Below are 20,934 nucleotides of genomic sequence, written 5' to 3'. Positions count from 1 at the left end.
TTTTTAGAAGGGGAAGTGGCTCAACAAGCTCAAGCAGTTGATGCTCTCGAGTGAAGTGCCAGTAGGGAGGCATAAGATCCTCCCTCGATGTTAATCAAAGTCTCATGCCTTCCTTTTTCCACAATAATCCCATTCTTAACCACGGCAATTACATCTGCATTCTTGATAGTGGATAATTGATGGGCAACTACAATTGTAGTTCTGTTCACCATGACTTTGTCTAATGCATCTTGGACCACCTTCTCTGACTCAGCATCCAATGCACTGGTTGCCTCATCTAGTAGCAATATCTTTGGATCTTTGATGATAGCACGCGTAATGGCTACGCGCTGCTTCTGCCCTCCGGACAATTGGAGTCCTCGTTCTCCTACTATAGTATCATAACCCTGAATGTTGCATCAAGAATAAATAATTTGTGTAAGAGTGTTTGTAGACGTACTTCAATCAACAATATGTCTAAATAAGATTATTTTTTTCAAAGAAAAATAATTTGCAGTGTTCTTACTTGTTTTAGTCCACTAATGAATGTGTGGGCATTGGCCAATTCTGCTGCAGCTATAATCTCTGCCTCATCTGCATTTCCACCCTTTCCGTATGCAATGTTGGCACGGATCCTGTCATTAAACAAAACTGGTTCTTGACTTACAAGGCCCATTTGCTGCCTCAACCACTTCAATTGCAACTTTTGAATTTCGATTCCATCAAGTGTAATATGACCTGAATTGGGATCAAAAAATCTTTCCAATAATGCTATCACTGTGGATTTCCCGCTTCCGCTTTCTCCAACCAGGGCAACTGTCTGAAAGAAGACATTCACAAGACTATAGTTTTAAATTTGAGAGTTGTGTCTTGTCTTTGCCTGTTGTAGCAAATTAATAATGAAATTGTAAACATGATATCAGAGAATATTACTTTACCTTGCCTGCATGAATAGCCAAGTTGAGGTCTCTGAATATCTGAACATCTGGCCTAGATGGGTACTTAAAGCTTACATGATGAAACTCAATATCTCCCTTGACATCATCCAATGACATCCCGGACTCATCACTTGGGTTTATCTTTGACTTCATGTCCATTATTGCAAAGATGGAAGCAGCGGCATTCTTGGCTTTTTGAGAATCATTGGCAAAGGAGCTTGATTGAGTAACTGCAGTAGCTGTCATGGTCAAAGCAAGTGCAACCTGCAAACCACATAAACGTGTCCAGAAGATCAAAAGACAATTTGGTGGAAGGAATCTCCCGGAAGTTCTGAAGTATTTGGAAAAAGAAACGATGGCTTATTTACTGTTAAAACGTCTTGGAATGTTGCTTCGCCATTCTTAATCAGTTGAGCTCCTGCATAGATAGTGATCGCGTAGAAGTTAAACAGGAAGAAGTTAGCCATTCCAAATCCTATTCCACTGATCAAGCTCTCCTTTATGCTGACCTTCACAGGGCCTTCACATTTCTCTTCATAAAGTTGCATCACTTTCTCTTCAGCACAGAAAGAAGCAACAGTTCTTATACTCCCAACTGCATCATTTGCTATTTGGCTTGCTTCCTCATACATTGCCTGCAACCAAGTTCACTCTTTATGAATAATTCATAAAAACTATCATTAATTAGTGGTAGAGCATACCTTTGCATCTGCACTGAATCCTTTCATGGACCTTCGCTGAACATATTCATTGACACCAAGCAGAGGAGCCAATGCAAGGACACTAAACGCCATCTGCCAACTAGCAACAAAAGCGATGACTAAACCTGCAACCATTGATGCAATACTTTGAACAATTTGAGCTAGTGCTTCACCAACTAGAGTGCGCACAGTTGCTGCATCTGCCGAGAGCCTTGCACCAATGGCACTGCTCGAGTTCTCAAGCTCATCAAACCAACCAACTTCCATGCGAACCACCTTTTCAAAACACATTGCTCTGATTCGTTCAATTAACTTACACCCAGCCTCAGCAAAAAAGAATGATCTTATTGGAGCTGACAGAAATGCTACCAGACCAAGGACTATAAACATTACTGCCAAAAACTTCGAATCCTTTCTTAGTTCATGAGGTGGTTCGAAGAATGTTTTGATTGCACCGGAAATTAGCAAACCAAAAATTGGAAATACTACTCCACTTATGGTTGCAGCTACTGTTCCAATTAGAATCAGTGGAATCTCAGGCTTATTAAGGTAGGCAAGGCGGCGAATTGGGACCTTTAGAGATTTTTGTGGTGCTAATGAAGGGGTATTTGGTTTTGCCGCTACAGGAGTGACAGCTTTGGATACATCAAATGAGTGGCGGCTGCTATTTGCTGATGATCCCCGACTAATGGATCGTGGCATTGACACTCTTCGACTTGACTGTCTGAGAGATTCCAAAGTGATTTCAGACTTTTCTTGATCATCTACAGCATGTTGCGACTCCTTATTTACTTCTTGCAAGCGTACAAGTTGAGAGAACGCTCCATTCGGATCTTTGAGTAGTTTTGAGTGTGAGCCTGATCAATAGCCAAATACATTAAGAAAAGGAATAGCCAAATACACTATGAAATGAGCATCTCACGGTCTCTCTCCAGTCACAGTTGGAGAATTGGATCATAATATTCATTTACAACCAACCAATAATCTTACAATCTAGTGGTACTTCTTCTTTCCAATGCTTAGATATGGTTTTCAAACTATATAGAACAACTAAGCAATTTTCAAAAATAACACTTTGATCACAATACGAAAGATATGCAATAATGATTCAGAAAATTACTGAATTTATCTACAATGATGTGCTTAACAAGACAACACTAGGTTGGACGCATACATGATATTGGCTCAACATGTTATTGAGTAATATAGTATGAACAATACTTATCATCAACTACCTTTTTCAATCATCTTTCCTCAGCGAATGACTGCGATCATATCAGCATTCCTCACCGTGCTCAAACGATGGGCAACAATGACAGTTGTTCGGTTAATCATAATCCTGTCCAATGCTTCTTGCACTATTTTCTCTGATTCGGCATCAAGTGCACTTGTAGCTTCATCTAGTAGTAAAATTCGTGGATCTTTTAGGATTGCTCTTGCAATGGCAATTCTCTGCTTTTGTCCACCAGACATCTGTGTTCCATGCTCACCAACCATGGTATCTAGCCCCTACAAGTAAAATAAAAAATCAAAAAATAAAATAATAATTTTCAGACCTTGAAGATGAACACAGGGCCTGAAAGGATGAAAATTAGAACCTGAGGCAATTTATCAATGAATTTAGCAGCATTCGCAAGTTCAGCTGCAGCTCTTATCTCTTCAATAGTTGCACCATCTTTTCCATATGCAATATTGTCCATAATGCTGGCGCCAAACAGCACAGGTTCCTGGCTGACAAGACCAACTTTCCCCCTAATCCATTTGAGCTGAAACTCTTTGAGGTTAATGTTATCTATTAGAACTTCACCAACTTGTGGGTCATAGAATCTCTCTATTAGGCTGATCACTGTTGACTTCCCACTTCCGCTTTCTCCAACTAAAGCTGCAGTCATACCACTAGGGATATAAAGAGAAAATCCATTGAATATTTGCTCATCAGGTCTGGTTGGATAGCTGAAATAAACACCCTTCAATTCTATATCTCCACGAATGTCATCCAATACTCTTCCACTTCTGTCAAAAGCATCTATGTCTGGCTTCCTCTCAATAGTCTCAAACATCTTATAGGCCGCAGCTCGGCCAGCAGCAAATGCGCTCAAGCAGGGAGATGCCTGGCCTAAGGATCTGAAGCATCCATAGGATAGCAAAAGGCAAGAAGTAAATAAGCCAAAAGAAGACGCACATACATCCATAGGTTCATATATTTTTGTGTAAATTCAGCAACATAAGCAGAAAGAAGTTTTTGCTTATTGGGAAATAGGAACCATAATGTTACAAGCATATTTACATACTTCTACAAGCTGAAGGAAATACAAAATGGAGCTTACATGGAAGCAGTTAAGACTGCGACAATCACATTCATCACTTGACCCCCATTGTATCCTTTCTGTAGTATCAGTTTTGCACCAAAATACACAGCCAACGAATAGGTGGAAAACATGACTAACATAACTGTGCCAACACCTACTCCGACAGCTAAGCCTTCATGAACACCGGATATGTAAGCATGTACAAGAAATTTGTTGTAACTTGTTATAGCTTGCTTCTCCCCTGTAAATGATGCAACCTACATTGGAAGCAATGACAAACTTCATATTTTTGCTAAAGAATAAAGAGCAAAATTGGATTGTCTGTTTTAACAGAGAAATCAACAAGTATTTTTCCAAGAGTATTTTGTTTTGACAAATCGACTTACAGTTTTGATTGCGCCAATTGTTTGTTCAACTACATTTGCTGCCTTCGCATAAGCACTTTGTCCACGGGATGCCATCTTTGAAATAATCAAGGCCACCATGGCACCAGCTATCACAATAAGAGGAATTGCAGAACACAAGACAATGGCAAGAAGCCACCCTTTGGTAAATGCTATTATAAAGCCCCCGATGAATGTTGATATCAGTTGTAGAAATTTCCCAACCTACAGTACTGGCACAATTAGTTTTTAGGTGAAAAAGATTAAATAAAATTTCGTGTATCTTTTCTTGGTTTTGATGTTATTCATGCAGCTGTTTTGTACCTTCTCACCCACGGCATCCTGTATGAGAACAGTGTCACCAGACATTCTCTCAACAACCTCTCCGGTGTTAGTTTCCTTATCAAAGAAAGCAACATCTTGTCTCAGTATAGTTTTCAGATACAAACCCCTTATTCTTGCAGCCTGTATAGCCCCTGTGACCATCCAGCATGTCACCTCTGACAAACAACAGAGCTGAGATTCTTAATGTTCAAGGGTTTATACATAAAAGGCTTTCTCTATGCATTAAAAATATGTAATGATTTCAAGCATAAAATATGTACTTGCGGAGGCATGCTAAGCAACCAATCCCAGTGCCAAGTAGTATTGTCATAAGGGGCATGCCTATCCCACTCCCAACAGCTCCAATGGTGCCAACAATCATCAATGCAGTATCAGTGGAATCTGCAAATGAGAAAAGCTTGAGAAATTGAACTGTCTTGTTTTTCTCATCTCCTTTGTTATTATGAGAGTTTTGTTGGCCCCCATTCATGGCAAAGCCATTCTCTGCTTCTGCATTGCCTTTTGAAGTAATGGCCTCATTTCTACCTGCATCGCCTTCCACGCTGCCGTGCACCGCCATATTACCAAGTCCAAGATATCAATTCAGTTTCCAGCTATTTCATTCAGAATGAATTGCACCTGAAGAATAAAAACTAATAACTCTTATATCTGTTTGAATGGACAGAGATAAGTAGAACGGAGTTGATGATGGAGACCATTTCATCTACCACTCGCCACAAAGGATTAAAGAAACCAGAAAACAGTCAGCATCTAGAAATATGGTTGACATTCGTCTGAAGTTGCAGCTTAACTGCAATGAGCTGGCCCATAATAGTTATTGAAAACGTGAAATGCAAGGTCTGTATGCGAATAAATAATGATTTTTGTTGGTCCCAAGAGGAGACTGAAATGAGAGAGCTGAATACATTGTTCTGTATTGGAAGACAAAACACTCTCCTAACTAAAATCCGAGCTTAGTTTAGTTGTGAGAACTGAGAAGGACAAAAACATTAAGCTTTGATTGCATTTGTCGTATGTTATATATGTTGCATGCAATGTTTGGAGAATAGGATGCAGACGGATCAGCACATATATAGGTTTTAAGTGGAACTGATAAGAAAAAATATGAAGAACCAAGAACAGAAAAAGATGAACAAAACCCCCCCTTCTACATGTCCCATGTTACCATGTACCATGTTGTTTGGAATGTGTAAACAAAAGAGATCGAACAGCCTAGACCAGATCCCCTCTCTCATGAAATTATTTAGTATAGTGTAATAGTGTATCGTTGCACGAGATCCATATCCTTGTTATTAAAAAAATAAATATATAGCGTTTAATGCCTAACATTATCATGCAATTGAGTTTATTAAGTTACTAAGTGTAACATGTGTCAGTTTTAAATGCTAAATCATTGGTGAGAAAAGCATACAAAAATCTCTCTAACATTCTCTTTTCTCTCAAAGAAGGAATAAATAAATCTTTGAAATTGAATATTGAACAGTATGTGCTCAGCTCTACTTGTAGAGCCGAGGTTTTTTGCTTTTTGTGTTTTTACAAAACTTACTATCTCCCAATGAGCACCTAAAAGAATGAGGCTTTAAAACCCGGGACCACCCAAAGCAGAAATCATTCACATTTGTCTGTTTTGTGCATATCATATGACTGCTGATAGGGTGTGCCAATGTTCAAAGAAACAAAAAGATGAGATTCTAATGATTATTGGTCATCCAATGAAGTCAATTTGGTTGTTTACCACTGATCTTTATGAGGACAGAGTACCCATTTTTGCAATTGTTAGTATGTGTTGGTCTCTGAATGCAACCTCTTACTGTTTACAGGAACAGAAATCAGTTGGGAGGAAAAACCCACCTGCTCGACCATTTGGTATGATTATTAAGGTCAAGCCACAAGCGAAAAAAGCTAAGTTAGATCCAGGAACTTCGGAAAAACCTTCAGATGAAGTGAAAATCCAGAAAAAAACTTCGAATTTTATTTTCTTTTGTTGTGTGTTTGTGTTCAATTTCCTGTGTAGACATGGTATAGATGAATATACGAGACGGAACTGTAGATTCAGGGTGACCAACTTTGGTCAGTGATACACATAGCAAACAGAAACTTGCATTTCTCTGTGTTTTTGTATGTTGTCTACCAAACAGGAACATTTATTCATCCACCAGAAAATACATTTCAGTTATCTAACCATAAAACAATTTACAGTGGAAAAGAGAAACAGTAACACTTCAACAAATTTTTAGAAGGGAAGTGGTTCAACAAGCTCAAGCAGTTGAAGCACTTGAATGAACTGCCATAAGGGAGGCATAAAATCCGTCCTGGATATTAATCAAAGTCTCATGCCTTCCTTTCTCCACAATAACCCCATTCTTAACCACAACAATCAAATCAGCATTCTTGATAGTGGATAACTGATGTGCCACCACAATTGTAGTTCTGTTCACCATGACTTTTTCTAATGCATCTTGGACCACTTTCTCTGACTCAGCATCCAGTGCACTGGTAGCTTCATCTAGTAGCAATATCTTTGGACCTTTGATGATAGCACGTGCAATGGCTACGCGTTGCTTCTGCCCGCCGGACAATTGGAGTCCTCGTTCTCCTACTATAGTATCATAACTCTACATGTTGTATCAAGAATAAATAATTTGTGTAAGAGTGTTTGTAGACGTACTTCAATCAACAATATGTCTAAATCAGATTATTTTTTTCAAAAATAAAATAATTTGCAGTGTTTTTACTTGTTTTAGTCCACTAATGAATGTGTGGGCATTGGCCAATTCAGCTGCAGCTATAATCTCTGCCTCATCTGCGATTCCACCCTTGCCATACGCAATGTTGGCACGAATTGTATCATTAAACAAAACTGGTTCTTGGCTTACAAGGCCCATTTGTTGCCTCAACCACTTCAATTGGAACTTTTGAATTTTGATTCCATCAAGTGTAATATGACCTGAATCAGGATCATAAAATCTTTCCAATAATGCTATCACTGTGGATTTCCCACTCCCGCTTTCTCCAACCAAGGCAACTGTCTGACATTCACAAGAATATAATTTTAATTTGAGAACTGTCTTTGCCTTTGCCTGTTGCAGAAAATAATGAAATTCTAAACATGATTTACCTTGCCTGCAGGAATAGCCAAGTTGAGGCCTCTGAATATCTGAACTTCAGGCCTAGATGGGTAGTTAAAGCTTACATGATGAAGCTCAATATCTCCATTGACATCATCCAATGACATCCCGGACTCATCACTGGGGTCTATCTTTGACTTCATGTCCATTATTGCAAAGATGGAAGCAGCAGCATTCTTGGCTTTTTGAGAATCATTGGAAAAGGAGCTTGATTGAGTAACTGCAGTAGCTGTCATAGTCAAAGCAAGTGCAACCTGCAAACCACATATACGTGTCAAGAAGATCAAAAGATATTTGGTGGAATGAATCTCCTGGAAGTTCTGAAGTATTTGGAAAAAGAAACGATGGCTTATTTACTTGAAAAACGTCTTGGAATGTTGCTTTGCCATTCTTAACCAATTGAGCTCCTGCATAGATAGTGATCGCGTAGACGTTAAACAGGAAGAAGTTAGCCATTCCAAATCCTATTCCACTGATCAAGCTCTCCTTTATGCTGACCTTCACAGGGCCTTCACATTTCTCTTCATAAAGTTGCATCACTTTCTCCTCAGCACAGAAAGAAGCAACAGTTCTTATACTCCCAACTGCATCATTTGCTATTTGGCTTGCTTCCTTATACATTGCCTGCAACCAAGTTCACTCTTGATGAATAATTCATAAAACATACTCAAACCTTATAAATTTTTCCTAAAAACTGTCATTAGCGGTAGAGCATACCTTTGCATCTGCACTGAATCCTTCCATGGACCTTCGCTGAACATATTCATTGACAGCAAGCAGAGGAACCAATGCAAGGACAATAAAAGCCATCTGCCAACTAGCATCAAAAGCGATGACTAAACCTGCAACCACTGATGCAATACTTTGAACAATTTGAGCTAGTGCGTCACCAACTAGAGTGCGCACAGTTGCTGCATCTGCCGAGAGCCTTGCACCAATGGCACCGCTCGAGTTCTCAAGCTCATCAAACCAACCGACTTCCATTCGAACCACTTTTTCAAAACACATTGCTCTCACTCGTTCAATTAACTTACACCCAGCCTCAGCAAAAAAGAATGATCTTATTGGAGCTGACAGAAATGCTACCAGACCAAGGACTATAAACATTAATGCCAAAAACTCCGAATCATTTCTTAGTTCATGAGGTGGCTCGAAGAATGTTTTGATTACACCAGAAAATAGCAAACCAAAAATTGGAAATACTACTCCACTTATGGATGCAGCTACTGTTCCAATTAGAATCAGTGGAATCTCAGGCTTATTGAGGTAGGCAAGGCGACGAATTGGGACCTTTAAATATTTTTGTGGTGCTACTGAAGGGGTAGTTTGTTTTGCCGCTACAGTATCAGTTACATCAAGTCCTTGGGATACATCAAATGAGTTGCGGCTGCTATTTGCTGATGATCCTCGACTAATGGATCGTGGCATTGACACTCTTCGACTTGACTGTCTGAGAGATTCCAAAGTAATTTCAGACTTTTCTTGATCATCTACAGCATGTTGTGACTCCTTATTTACTTCTTGCAAGCGTATAAGTTGAGAGAACGCTCCATTCGGATCCTTGAGTAGTTCTAAGTGTGAGCCTGATCAACAGCCAAATACATTAAGAAAGGAATAGCCAAATACACTATAAAATGAGCATCTCACGGTCTCTCTCCAGCCACAGTTAGAGAATTGGATCATAATATTCATTTACAACCAACCAATAATCTTACAATCTAGTGGCACTTTTTCTTCTATCCAATGCGTAGATATGGGGTTCAAACTACATAGAACAACTTAGCAATTTTCAAAAATAACACTTTGATCACAATACGAAAGATATGCAATAATGATTCAGAAAATTACTGAATTTATCTACAATGATGTGCTTAACAAGACAACACACCTAGGTTGGACGCATACATGATATTGGCTCAACATGTTATTGAGTAATATAGTATGAACAATACTGATCATCAACTACCTTTTTCCACCATCTTTCCTCTGCGAATGACTGCGAGCATATCAGCATTCCTCACCGTGCTCAAACGATGGGCAACAACGACAGTTGTTCGGTTAACCATAATCCTGTCCAATGCCTCTTGCACTATTTTCTCTGATTCTGCATCAAGTGCACTTGTAGCTTCATCCAGTAGTAAAATTCGTGGATCTTTCAGGATTGCTCTTGCGATGGCAATTCTCTGCTTCTGTCCACCAGACATTTGTGTTCCATGCTCACCAACCATAGTATCTAGCCCCTACAAGTAAAATAAAAAAAATCCCAAAATAAGAATAAAAATTTTCAGACCTTGAAGATGAACACAAGGTGAAAATTAGAACCTGTGGCAATTTATCAATGAATTTAGCAGCATTCGCAAGTTCAACTGCAGCTCTTATCTCTTCAATAGTTGCACCATCTTTTCCATATGCAATGTTGTCCATAATGCTGGCGCCAAACAGCACAGGTTCCTGGCTGACAAGACCAACTTTCCCCCTAATCCATTTGAGCTGAAACTCTTTGAGGTTAATGTTATCTATTAGAACTTCACCAACTTGTGGGTCATAGAATCTCTCTATTAGGCTGATCACTGTTGACTTCCCACTTCCGCTTTCTCCAACTAAAGCTGCAGTCATACCGCTAGGGATACAAAGAGAAAATCCATTGAATATTTGCTCATCAGGTCTGGTTGGATAGCTGAAATAAACACCCTTCAATTCTATATCTCCACGAATGTCATCCAATACTCTTCCACTTCTGTCAAAAGCATCTATGTCTGGCTTCCTCTCAATAGTCTCAAACATCTTATAGGCCGCAGCTCGGCCAGCAGCAAATGCGCTCAAGCAGGGAGATGCCTGGCCTAAGGATCTGAAGCATCCATAGGATAGCAAAAGGCAAGAAGTAAATAAGCCAAAAGAAGACGCACATACATCCATAGGTTCATATATTTTTGTGTAAATTCAGCAACATAAGCAGAAAGAAGTTTTTGCTTATTGGGAAATAGGAACCATAATTTTACAAGCATATTTACATACTTCTACAAGCTAAAGGAAACACAAAATGGAGCTTACATGGAACCAGTTAAGACTGCGACAATCACATTCATCACTTGACCCCCATTGTATCCTTTCTGTAGTATCAGTTTTGCACCAAAATACACAGCCAACGAATAGGTGGAAAACATGACTAACATAACTGTGCCAACACCTACTCCGACAGCTAAGCCTTCATGAACACCGGATTTGTAAGCATGTACAAGAAATTTGTTGTAACTTGTTATAGCTTGCTTCTCCCCTGTAAATGATGCAACCTACATTGGAAGCAATGACAAACGTCATATTTTTGCTAAAGACTAAAGAGCAAAATTGGATTATCTGTTTTAACAGAGAAATCAACAAGTATTTTTTCAAGAGTATTTTGTTTTGACAAATCGACTTACAGTTTTGATTGCGCCAATTGTTTGTTCAACTACATTTGCTGCCTTCGCATAAGCACTTTGTCCCCGGGATGCCATCTTTGAAATAATCAAGGCCACCATGGCACCAGCTATCACAATAAGAGGAATTGCAGAACACAAGACAATGGCAAGAAGCCACCCTTTGGTAAATGCTATTATAAAGCCTCCGATGAACGTTGATATCAGTTGTAGAAATTTCCCAACCTACAGTACTAGCACAATTAGTTTTTAGGTGAAAAAGATTAAATAAAATTTCGTGTGTCTATGCTTGGTTTAATTTTGATGTTATTCATGCAGCTGTTTTGTACCTTCTCACCCACGGCATCCTGTATGAGAACAGTGTCACCAGACATTCTCTCAACAACCTCTCCGGTCTTAGTTTCCTTATCAAAGAAAGCAACATCTTGCCTCAGTATAGTTTTCATATACAAACCCCTTATTCTTGCAGCCTGTCTAGCCCCTGTGACCATCCAGCATGTCACCTCTGACAAACAACAGACCCGAGATTCTTAATCTTCAAGGATACATAAAAGACTTTCTCTATGCATTAAAAATCTGTAATGATTTCAAGCATAAAATATGTACTTACGGAGGCATGCTGCACAACCAATCCCCAGTGCCAGGTAAACAAATTTTAGAGAGACCTAAAATTTCACCAGCTTGCTAAGTAATAACATCAACATATCAAGGGATAAAATATCAAGGGTTCAAATACATTCCTAGACATACTGTTAAATGGGTGCATAGAATATTTGACCTCAAGCAATTCAAGTACGCATGTTCTGAGCGAAAAAATGCATTAATTTCTAACCTTGTTCATTGGTTTTTACCTTGGAAATTGCATGAACGATATCAATGTTGTTATTTTGGTTACTGCCGAAAACATTGATCAATTGACCAAGTAGTATTGTCATAAGGGGCATGCCTAACCCACTCCCAACAGCTCCAATTGTGCCAACAATCATTAATGCAGTATCAGTGGAATCTGCAGATGAGAAAAGCTTGAGAAATGGAACTGTCTTGTTTTTCTCATCTCTTTCGTTATTCATGGCAAAGCCAATTTTTGCGTCTGCATTGCCTTTTGAAGTGATGGTGGCCTCATTTCTACCTGCATCGCCTTCCACGCCGCTGTCCACCGCCATATTACCAAGTCCAAGATATCAATCCAGTTTGCAGCTATTTCATTCAGAATGAAATGCACCTGAAGAATAAAAACTTATAACTCTTATACGAATGAATTGGTTTGAATTATGGACATCTAGAGATAATAACACTCGCCACAAAGGATTAAAGAAACCAGAAAACAGTCAGCATCTAGAATGGTTGACATTCCTCTGAAGTTGCAGCTTAGCTGCAATGAGCTGGCTGGCCCCTAATAGTTATTGAAAACGTGAAATGCAAGGTCTGTATGCGCATAAATAATGATTTTTGTTGGACCTCCTTAGAGGATACTGAAATGAGAGAGTGCCCATGAAGGAGACAACAGAGTTGAACACATTAATGTTCCGTATTGGAAGGCAAAACACTCTCCAAACTAAAATCCGAGCCTAGTTTAGTTGTGAGAACTGAGAAGGACAAAAACATTAAAGCTTTGATTGCATTTGTCGTATGTTATATGTTGCATGCAATGTTAATTTGGAGAATAGGATGCAGACGGATGATCAGCACACACACACACACACACACACACACATATATATATATATATATCGGTTTTAAGTGGAACTGAAAAAAAATATGAGAAACCAAGCCCAGAAAAAGATGAATAAACCCCCCCTAGCTTCTACATGTCCCATGTACCACGTTGTTTGGAGTGTGTAAACAAAAGAGATCGAACAGCCTAGACCAGATCCCCTCTCTCATGAAATTATTTAGTATAGTACTGTAATAGCGTCTCGTTGCACGAGATCCATGTCCTTGTAACATAAAATAAACGGTAAAGATATAGAGCACGCCCGGCGTGCTTCAACGTACAGTGAAGCACGCCGGCCGTGATTTTTTTTTTTATTATTATTTTATTATTTTAATTATTATTATTTTTTTTAAAAAAAAATTTTAGCCTGGCGTGCTTCACTGTTGATGCATGCCGGCGTGCTCTGAATCATGGCCCAATAAAATAAAATATAGCGTTTAATGCCTCACATTATCATGTGATAGAGTTTATTAAGCTACTTGTAACATGTGTCAGTTTTAAATGCTAAATTCTTGGTGAAAAAAGCATAAAAAAATCTCAAAGAAGAGTAAACAAATCTCTCTCAAAGAAAGAATAAATAAATCTTTGAAATTGAATAATGAACAGTGAGTGCTCAACTCTACTTGTAGGAGTTTTTACAACACTTGCTATCTCCCTATGAGCACTTAAAAGAATGAGGCTTTAAAACCCCTTTTATCAACGGGACCAACCAAAGCAGGAATCATTCGTATTCGTTACTACAAAAATTTTCACATTTAATGACTCTTTAATAATGACGTTTTATGCCCAAAAAACGTCATTATTAAACTAGTAACTTTTTCAAAATGACTTCAATTGCATAGTCTAGAATCCGAACTAATGTCCATTGAATAGTGAAAATGTAGGGAAAACGCGACACTTTAGCCAAAAAGTCACCTTTTAGAAGGTAACGTGTGAACAGTGCAGGTCACCTTCTACATGTCACCTTTGAAAAGGTGACGTTTTCACTATTCACACGTCTATACCCTTTAAAAAATTATAAAAAAAATAATTTTTAACATATATATATATATAAAACAAAAAAATTAAATTAATTTTCTTTTTAAAAATAAAAATAAAACGAATTCAAACAAATTCATAACTACATTGTTTATTTTATCAACTATGAAATCTTTTAAAAAAGGTAGTTGTTGTAAACTCAAGTAAAAAGTTGTTGAAGCAGTTTTCCGAATGATGACGTGGGAAAAGGAACCAGCACAATATTTGATAACCGAATGTTTGAGCTGAGAATGAAACAAGAAAAAGGGATCAAAGCTGCCAGCGTTGTCCGGCCGGTGTAAGCTCCGATGCCTAAGTTAGTCGAGTTTGTTCAAAAGGAAGATGAACTGGAAGGTTATATATCAAGGAAAAGATAAGCAAATATTGAAATCCGAGGGTCAAAAGAAGTTACCGAAATAGTGAGAGGGGACCCCCCTTTTATAGGCATCGAATTGTTCCTGTTCATCTAGCACTGTGGACTTACCGAGGGTCCTCGTGTTGACCGTATACTAAAACAAGATATTTATCCCTGACATTCTAATATTTCTCCGAGTAATACTCGGTTCCTGCCTCAAGCTCGGTTGGCCGAGCTTGATAGCCGAGTGTCAATAATACAACCAAATAAAGCTGTCCTGCCGAACATGAGTTCGTTTTGAACAGTAAAAATGACCGAGTATGGGGAGTGGGCCGGTAAATAGACTGGGCCCAAATAAACCGGGTTTTGACCCAACAAAAGTGAAAATCGGCTTAGCGCGAAAATCAATGATTTCTATATTTATTGTGACTGTGAACTCATACATCCACCAGTACGAACGTGGTTAACTCCACAATCGCATAGTTGTTGTTGCAGGTTGAGAGATTAGCGTTGGTCCGAGTGCACGCTTAAGAATCATCTACGAATGAATTGGTTTATATCTGTCTGAATGGACAGACATAAGTTAATATCATCTGATATTAACTTATGCAAGAAAATATAAATGTTCCAAGGACAGCAAAAGATTATGCATAAAAACTGATAACTCTTATACGAATGAATTGGTTTATATCTGTCTGAGACTCTGAATGGACATAAGTAGGATGGAGACCATTTCATTTAACACTCGCAGTCGCCGAAAAGAAACCAGTAAACAGTCGGTATCTAGAATGGTTGGCCTTCCTATGAACTTGCAGCTTAGCTGCAGCCTGCAATGAGATGTTCTTAGCTTTAGCCGCTATTAGTTATTGAAAACGTGCAATGCAAGGTTGGCAGCTAGCCAGTGTGCATGCACACAAATAATGATTTTTGTTTGGGGATAAAAATCCCACCGTGGGTCCCACTTAATATTCATATATATATATATATATACGTGCAAAAAAGTAAAAAATCCCCTTAAAAAAAAAGGGATATATCTCATATACATCCCTTAAATACGGATTTCAAATCAAATTTTTTTCTTTTTTATAAATCACAATATCACATGTGGCATGGGAAGAAGTTGGGTGATTTCAATCTCAAGAGCATTGCTCAAGAGTCCTTGAGGATCGGTGGTTATTTAGAAAGCAAATAATTATATGCATGGGAAGAAGTTAGGTGATTCAACAAGGTTTGTCTTGGTCTTGGGTTATTGTGAAGACAGAGAGTACAGCGTACCCATTTTCGCTAGTGAAGGACTCCTTTGCAATTGTTAGTATGTCTTGGTCTCTGAAAGCAACCTTTTACTGTTTGCAAGTACAGAAATCAGTTGGGAAGAAAAGTCCACCTGCTCGACCATTTGGTATGATTATTAAGGTCAACCCACAAGCGAAAAAGGCTAAGTTACATCCAGGAACTTCGGAAAAACCTTCAGATGTCACTACAAAAAAACAGGCATTTTCTGACGTGGCTACAGTATCATATTTTTTGCCACGTCAGCAATTTTCTGACATTTAAAATTTAAAACGTCAGAAATTTTTTTTCTGACGTGTGAATAGTAGCACGTCAGAATTTTCTGACGTGTATGGACAGACACGTCAGAAAATTCTGACGTGTAAAATATTTGAACGTCAATAAAATATTTTAGATTTCAAAAGATAAACATTTATATAATTGCTGACGTGGTGAGACCTACCACGTCAGAATTTTTCTGACGTGTGGATGTACCACGTCAGCAAAATTCTGACGTGGCACTGTAGCACGTCAGAATTTTCTGACATGCTACAGTGCCACGTCAGAATTTTGCTGACGTGGTAGTTTGCCACGTCAGCAAAATTATATATATATAGATAATTATTTATTATTTTTTTGAGTAGATTCCTGACGTGCCATGTGTGGCACGTCAGAAATTCCTGACGTGCGACACCTGGCACGTCAGAAAATCACCAAAAGTGGCCCAACAAAACTCAAAAAATAGGCGGGATTTTAAACTTTTTTTCCCTCTTTTTATTTCCACCCTCAACTTTTTCTCTCTTCATTTATTTTCCCCACACATGTGCATTCTCTCTCCTGCATGTCTGAATCTCCCTGCTTCTGTGCAGTGTGCACCGACTGCACAGCACCTCTAAAGGAAGAAGAAAAACAGAAGGTGAGAAGGGAAAAAATTGAGAAGCATGCAGCAGATCGAAGCAGAAGAAGAAGAAAAAGAAAAGGAGAAGAGAAGAAGAAAAAGAAAAGGAGAAGAGAAGAAGAAGAAGAAGGAAAAAAAAAAAAAAATGGAGAAGAGAAGAAGAAGAAGAGGAGATCGAAGATCGGTAAGAAGATTTTTTGGGTTTGTTAGATTGATTTTTTGATGGTTGGTTTTAATTTTTTGAAGATTTTTTCGGTTTGAGTTTTTGAAAATATTTTCAAAAACTCAAACCTGCAGAACTGCACCATGGAGATCGAAAAGAAGAGGGAGATAGTGAGAAAATGGAGAAAAGGGAGAGCTCATGGAGAAAAGAAGAGAGCTAGCTAGAGAGAGAGAAAAGAAGAGAAAAGAAGAGAGGGAGTGGCCATGGCAGATCTGCACTACCGTGCAGAGAAATTCCCAAAAAAAAAAAATAATAATTCAATTAAAAAAAAAAAGAAATTCCAGAAAAAATTAAAAAAACGAAAAATTAATTTTTTATTTAATTTATCAATTTTCTGACGTGGCAGTTTTACCACGTCAGGAAATTTTCTGACGTGGTAGAACTACCACGTCAGAAAATTTTTTCTGACGTGTGGGACAGTGGAACGTCAGAAAATTCTGACGTTTTACCCACTGGCACGTCAGGAAAAAAATTTTCCTAACACCTATGCTTCTGACAATCGACGCACGTCAGAAGCGCCACGTCAGAAAAAATTTCTGACGTGTCAGACACCCCAACACGTCAGAAAACTCACGTCAGAAAAAAATTGTTTTTTTTGTAGTGTGTAGTGAAAATCCAGAAAAAGCTTCGAATTTTATTTTCTTTTTGTTATAATTTGAATATTCCGCCTTACTGAATTGAGCATTGGACGTTTGTATTTATAAAATATAATCTGTTGTACATTTGAGAACTACATTTGAAATATACAATTTATCTAAGAAGATGTTGAAGAGATGAGAGACCTAATCTACTGTAACAACCTTATCTATGATAATGAGACTTATCTAAGATAACAAGTTTATATTAGTTTAGACTTTGAGTTGATTATCAATCTTCTTGTGATTATCCTTTACACTTTTGTTGTGTGTTTGTGTTCAATTTCCTGCGTAGACATAGTATAGATGAATATACGAGAAGGAACTGTAGATTCAGGGTGACCAACTTTGGTCAGTGATACACATAGCAAACAGAAACTTGCATTTCTCTGTGTTTTTGTATGTTGTCTACCAAACAGGAACTTTTATTCATCCACCAGAAAATACATTTCAGTTATCTAATTTGTTGGGGATAAAATTTACCCTGGGTTTCACTATCTCTCAACAACTCTTAATTATCTCATACGATCCTACATTATCTCATAAGGTCCTACCTTATCTCAACTACTTCACATTATCTTCCAATTTCAAATGATTCTTCAATAATCTGAAAGGAGAAGATCAAGGAAGCAGTTACACAGAAAAACCCTATAAAAGGGAACTAAAGACATCGGTAAGAGAGGGGATCTTTTTCGATATACAATGTTAGCTCCGACTACATTTTGATCCCATATACGACTGCTAACTTAAGCATCGGAGGGTCTACGGCGTAGACCCCTTTGACGCTCTTATTATTTTGGATCTTTTTCGATATACAATGTTAGCTCCAACTACATTTTGATCCCATATACGACTGCTAACTTAAGCATCGGAGGGTCTACGGCGTAGACCCCTTTGACGCTCTTATTATTTTGTAGGAGCTCAAAGATCGACGCTTGCTCTTATTATTTTGTAGGAGCCCACAGACGCCTCAAAGAACGTGAAGATCACACTAATCGGAAACTGTTGAGGAAAAAACGTGCATCAACAGTTTGACACCGTCTGTGAGAATAGACAACGTTCTTACAAAATCAAAATCCGTTATGGTGGTGATCATGCATTTGAGCGATACATCAGCCAGCCGAAATCAAATCGGCACAGATCTATGATCACATATCTCAGATCCCCTATGTAGCGATCTGCGTCGTCAACATCAAATTCACTTGATGTACCGCGGAAAAAGTATAGAAACGAAGGAGAAGCGGCATCCCTGGGCTTTGAATGGCAGTCCTGCAATTTTTATTATCCTATTTTAAGGAAAGACGTTCGCTGACGCCTTTGCCCCCACTTTGGGGTCCAACCTCAACTTCTACGTTGGCTTATACCGTAAAAGCGAGGGGTAAATGCAACTTCTGGACCGGACTCTGTAGGGGGACAATCTCCACTGTAGCAATCATAAAGGAAGTAAAAAGAGAGCTTACAGTTCCCTAAGCCGGACGATAATAAAAGATAAGTTCACTTTTTACCTGGCTTTTCTCTTTGTTATAATAATATGTGGTGTATATATATATAACTTATCTTTTTACCTGGCTTTTCTCTTTGTTACAATAATATGTGGTACCTTATCAAGATAGGCCCACGTGATGGCATGTCTAGCTTTAATATTTGCAAAAGTCATGCTATTGCGCATGGCTACTCCTGACCAACACTTTTGAGTTTGAGGAGAATTCTCCTTAACTGGTGTCCACTTTCACGCAAAGCTAGGTGGTTAGTAAGCCAACATTTACACGCGTGACCCCACAATTTGCAGGCTTTTTTCATGTTTTCCTTTCAGAAACTAATGCACCTCGATTTTACGGAGATAAGGGGGTGCATACCTGTTTTTCGTTTTCTACCGTTTCTGCAAGGAGAAAGAAATCGAAAAAACTGTGCAATGTAATGTCCAAGAAAGGTCCACCGACTTGCTGGTCACATCTCTGCGACCGACGATCTACATGTCACTCCACATGGGCGACGTGCAGGGTCGCCACAAGCAAAACCAGCAAGCCATGGATCCCGCCGAGGACTCCACAATCTCAACCCAGGTTCGCCGGACTTCGACTCCGAGCCACCGAGCCCTGTCAAAGTGCCGAACAGTGGGTTACCGAGTCCTCAGCCTGGACCCATCTTCAGATCGCCGACCCATCCTCGGGTTCCCGATCATCTGCATAGTCTCGCCAGAGACCTCCCAGCGGCAAGCTCTTACAGCAAGGGTCGCATCTGCAACCAATTCCAGGCCGCAGGCCTCGCTCCCCAAGCTCGCTGGTCCACAAAAGCGGCATGCATAGCCTTCCTGCGAGCGGTAAGCTCTCCGACAAGCCCGGCAAGCCTCCGACGAGCTCCCTCCAGAGACCTCGCTCGCGGATTCGTCGCGGAGAACCAGCCTCAAGCACACAGAGCCGACGAAGTTCACATCGACGAACGGATCCGACCCATGCTCGGATGAAGCTCTCCTCAGAGCTGACCGACCCAAACTCGGGTTCACCGACTCAGTGCCGCCAACCCAGCTTCGGGTTCGTCGAACCTCAGCTTAGGTTCGCTAGACCGCGCCTTAGGTTGCTTGCAGTTAAGGCAAAAAGAAGAAATAGGGTACTTAACTCCCCATCTCTGGACGCACGTGAAAGAGAAAGGCATGCAGGGTCTACCTTTTGTCGCTTTTAGTAAATGAAGGATGCAAAAGATGTGATGTCTAGAACAAAAGCGGAGGAAATGCTCCATGGCCGAGCCTTACTCAGACATGCCATCGCCGAGCCTTACTCAGACCCTCCATTGCCGAGTCTGACTCGGACTCTCCACGACAGAAACGCTATGCCCAAGTGACATGGCACTTGTGGCATAAAACTTCGGGGGTACCTGCCACTCCATTGGATTATTTCAGAGCAAATTTTAGGCTTCAAAGTTGCCTCCAATAAACTTTTGAACAAGGCAACCTCACTAGCGACCCTGCGTCGGGCTCCCATGCCGAGCTCTCCTCAGAGCCGCCGGCACCAACCCAGCCTCGGTCCCATCTAACAGAGCCTCGATTCCACCTGACCGATCCAATCTTAGCTACATGCAGGGCCATCAAATGTCTTTCCTTCAACCTCAGAAGAACTACGAGAAAAAATCCCGAGAGACAACTCTTAAGGGAAAAATTCCTAGGAAAAATCTTGAGTCAACTCCAAGGGAATAATTCCGAGGATGGGTCATCCTACAAAAATCCAAGGAGCAAATCTGAGTTTGGGAGACTGAGGATGAAGTTCGAGACCGAGGGTTCGAGGATGAAGAGTCCAAGTCCAAGGGTCCGAGGATGAGAAATCCGAATCCAAAAATCCGAGGAGCAAAGATCCGAGGATCATTCAACATCCCGAGGCCCGAGCATCACTTCATCTCCCGAAGTCCGAGCATCACTCCGCTTCACTAGGGCCTCGCCTCGCCTTGCCAGATAAGTCCCTGTGAACTTATTTTATTTAGATGTGAAATATGTACTAAAATCAAAGCACAATTTACAAATCTAAATACATATGCTTATGACTTTGATGAAAAGACAATAATCCAAGAATGTCTCTATTGAAAATATGCTTTAATGGGTGAAAACAAATGCATGCCTGATTAGAATAATACTAA

General features: G+C 39.5%; 3 protein-coding genes across 5 annotated transcripts; all 3 read right to left on the bottom strand.

The window, feature by feature from the left end:
- Positions 1-7: 7 nt before the first annotated feature.
- LOC148587976 (ABC transporter B family member 21-like) lies at positions 8-1,178 on the bottom strand. The gene is made up of 3 exons (XM_088510835.1): positions 918-1,178; positions 506-799; positions 8-386 (listed from the first exon to the last, which is right to left on the bottom strand). The coding sequence occupies exons 1-3, from the start codon at positions 1,161-1,163 to the stop codon at positions 30-32; spliced, it is 897 nt and encodes a 298-aa protein (XP_088366961.1). The 5' UTR covers positions 1,164-1,178; the 3' UTR covers positions 8-29.
- Positions 1,179-1,210: 32 nt separating this feature from the next.
- Positions 1,211-5,214, bottom strand: LOC132170447 (ABC transporter B family member 21-like). Its single transcript, XM_088513606.1, has 8 exons — positions 4,938-5,214; positions 4,635-4,810; positions 4,314-4,535; positions 3,946-4,184; positions 3,217-3,742; positions 2,920-3,127; positions 1,619-2,475; positions 1,211-1,552 (listed from the first exon to the last, which is right to left on the bottom strand). The coding sequence occupies exons 1-8, from the start codon at positions 5,212-5,214 to the stop codon at positions 1,211-1,213; spliced, it is 2,847 nt and encodes a 948-aa protein (XP_088369732.1).
- Positions 5,215-6,913: 1,699 nt separating this feature from the next.
- LOC132171077 (ABC transporter B family member 21-like) lies at positions 6,914-12,362 on the bottom strand. 3 transcript variants are annotated; one of them, XM_059582293.2, is made up of 12 exons: positions 12,051-12,362; positions 11,810-11,864; positions 11,529-11,704; positions 11,203-11,424; positions 10,835-11,073; positions 10,106-10,631; positions 9,750-10,023; positions 8,501-9,366; positions 8,141-8,407; positions 7,774-8,037; positions 7,391-7,684; positions 6,914-7,270 (listed from the first exon to the last, which is right to left on the bottom strand). In XM_059582293.2, exons 1-12 carry the CDS (start codon positions 12,360-12,362, stop codon positions 6,914-6,916), a joined length of 3,852 nt encoding a protein of 1,283 aa, XP_059438276.2. The 3 variants fall into 3 exon arrangements, with proteins under 3 accessions (XP_059438276.2, XP_088374031.1, XP_088374039.1); XM_088517905.1 differs by having other exon boundaries at positions 10,074-10,631; positions 12,051-12,257; XM_088517913.1 differs by having other exon boundaries at positions 8,141-8,395; positions 12,051-12,251.
- Between the last annotated feature and the right edge of the window lie 8,572 nt (positions 12,363-20,934).

Source organism: Corylus avellana, chromosome 1 (genome assembly GCF_965113065.1).
Source record: "Corylus avellana chromosome 1, dhCorAvel1.hap1.2, whole genome shotgun sequence".
Taxonomy (NCBI): domain Eukaryota; kingdom Viridiplantae; phylum Streptophyta; class Magnoliopsida; order Fagales; family Betulaceae; genus Corylus; species Corylus avellana.
This window is presented reverse-complemented; position numbering and strand designations above follow the sequence as displayed.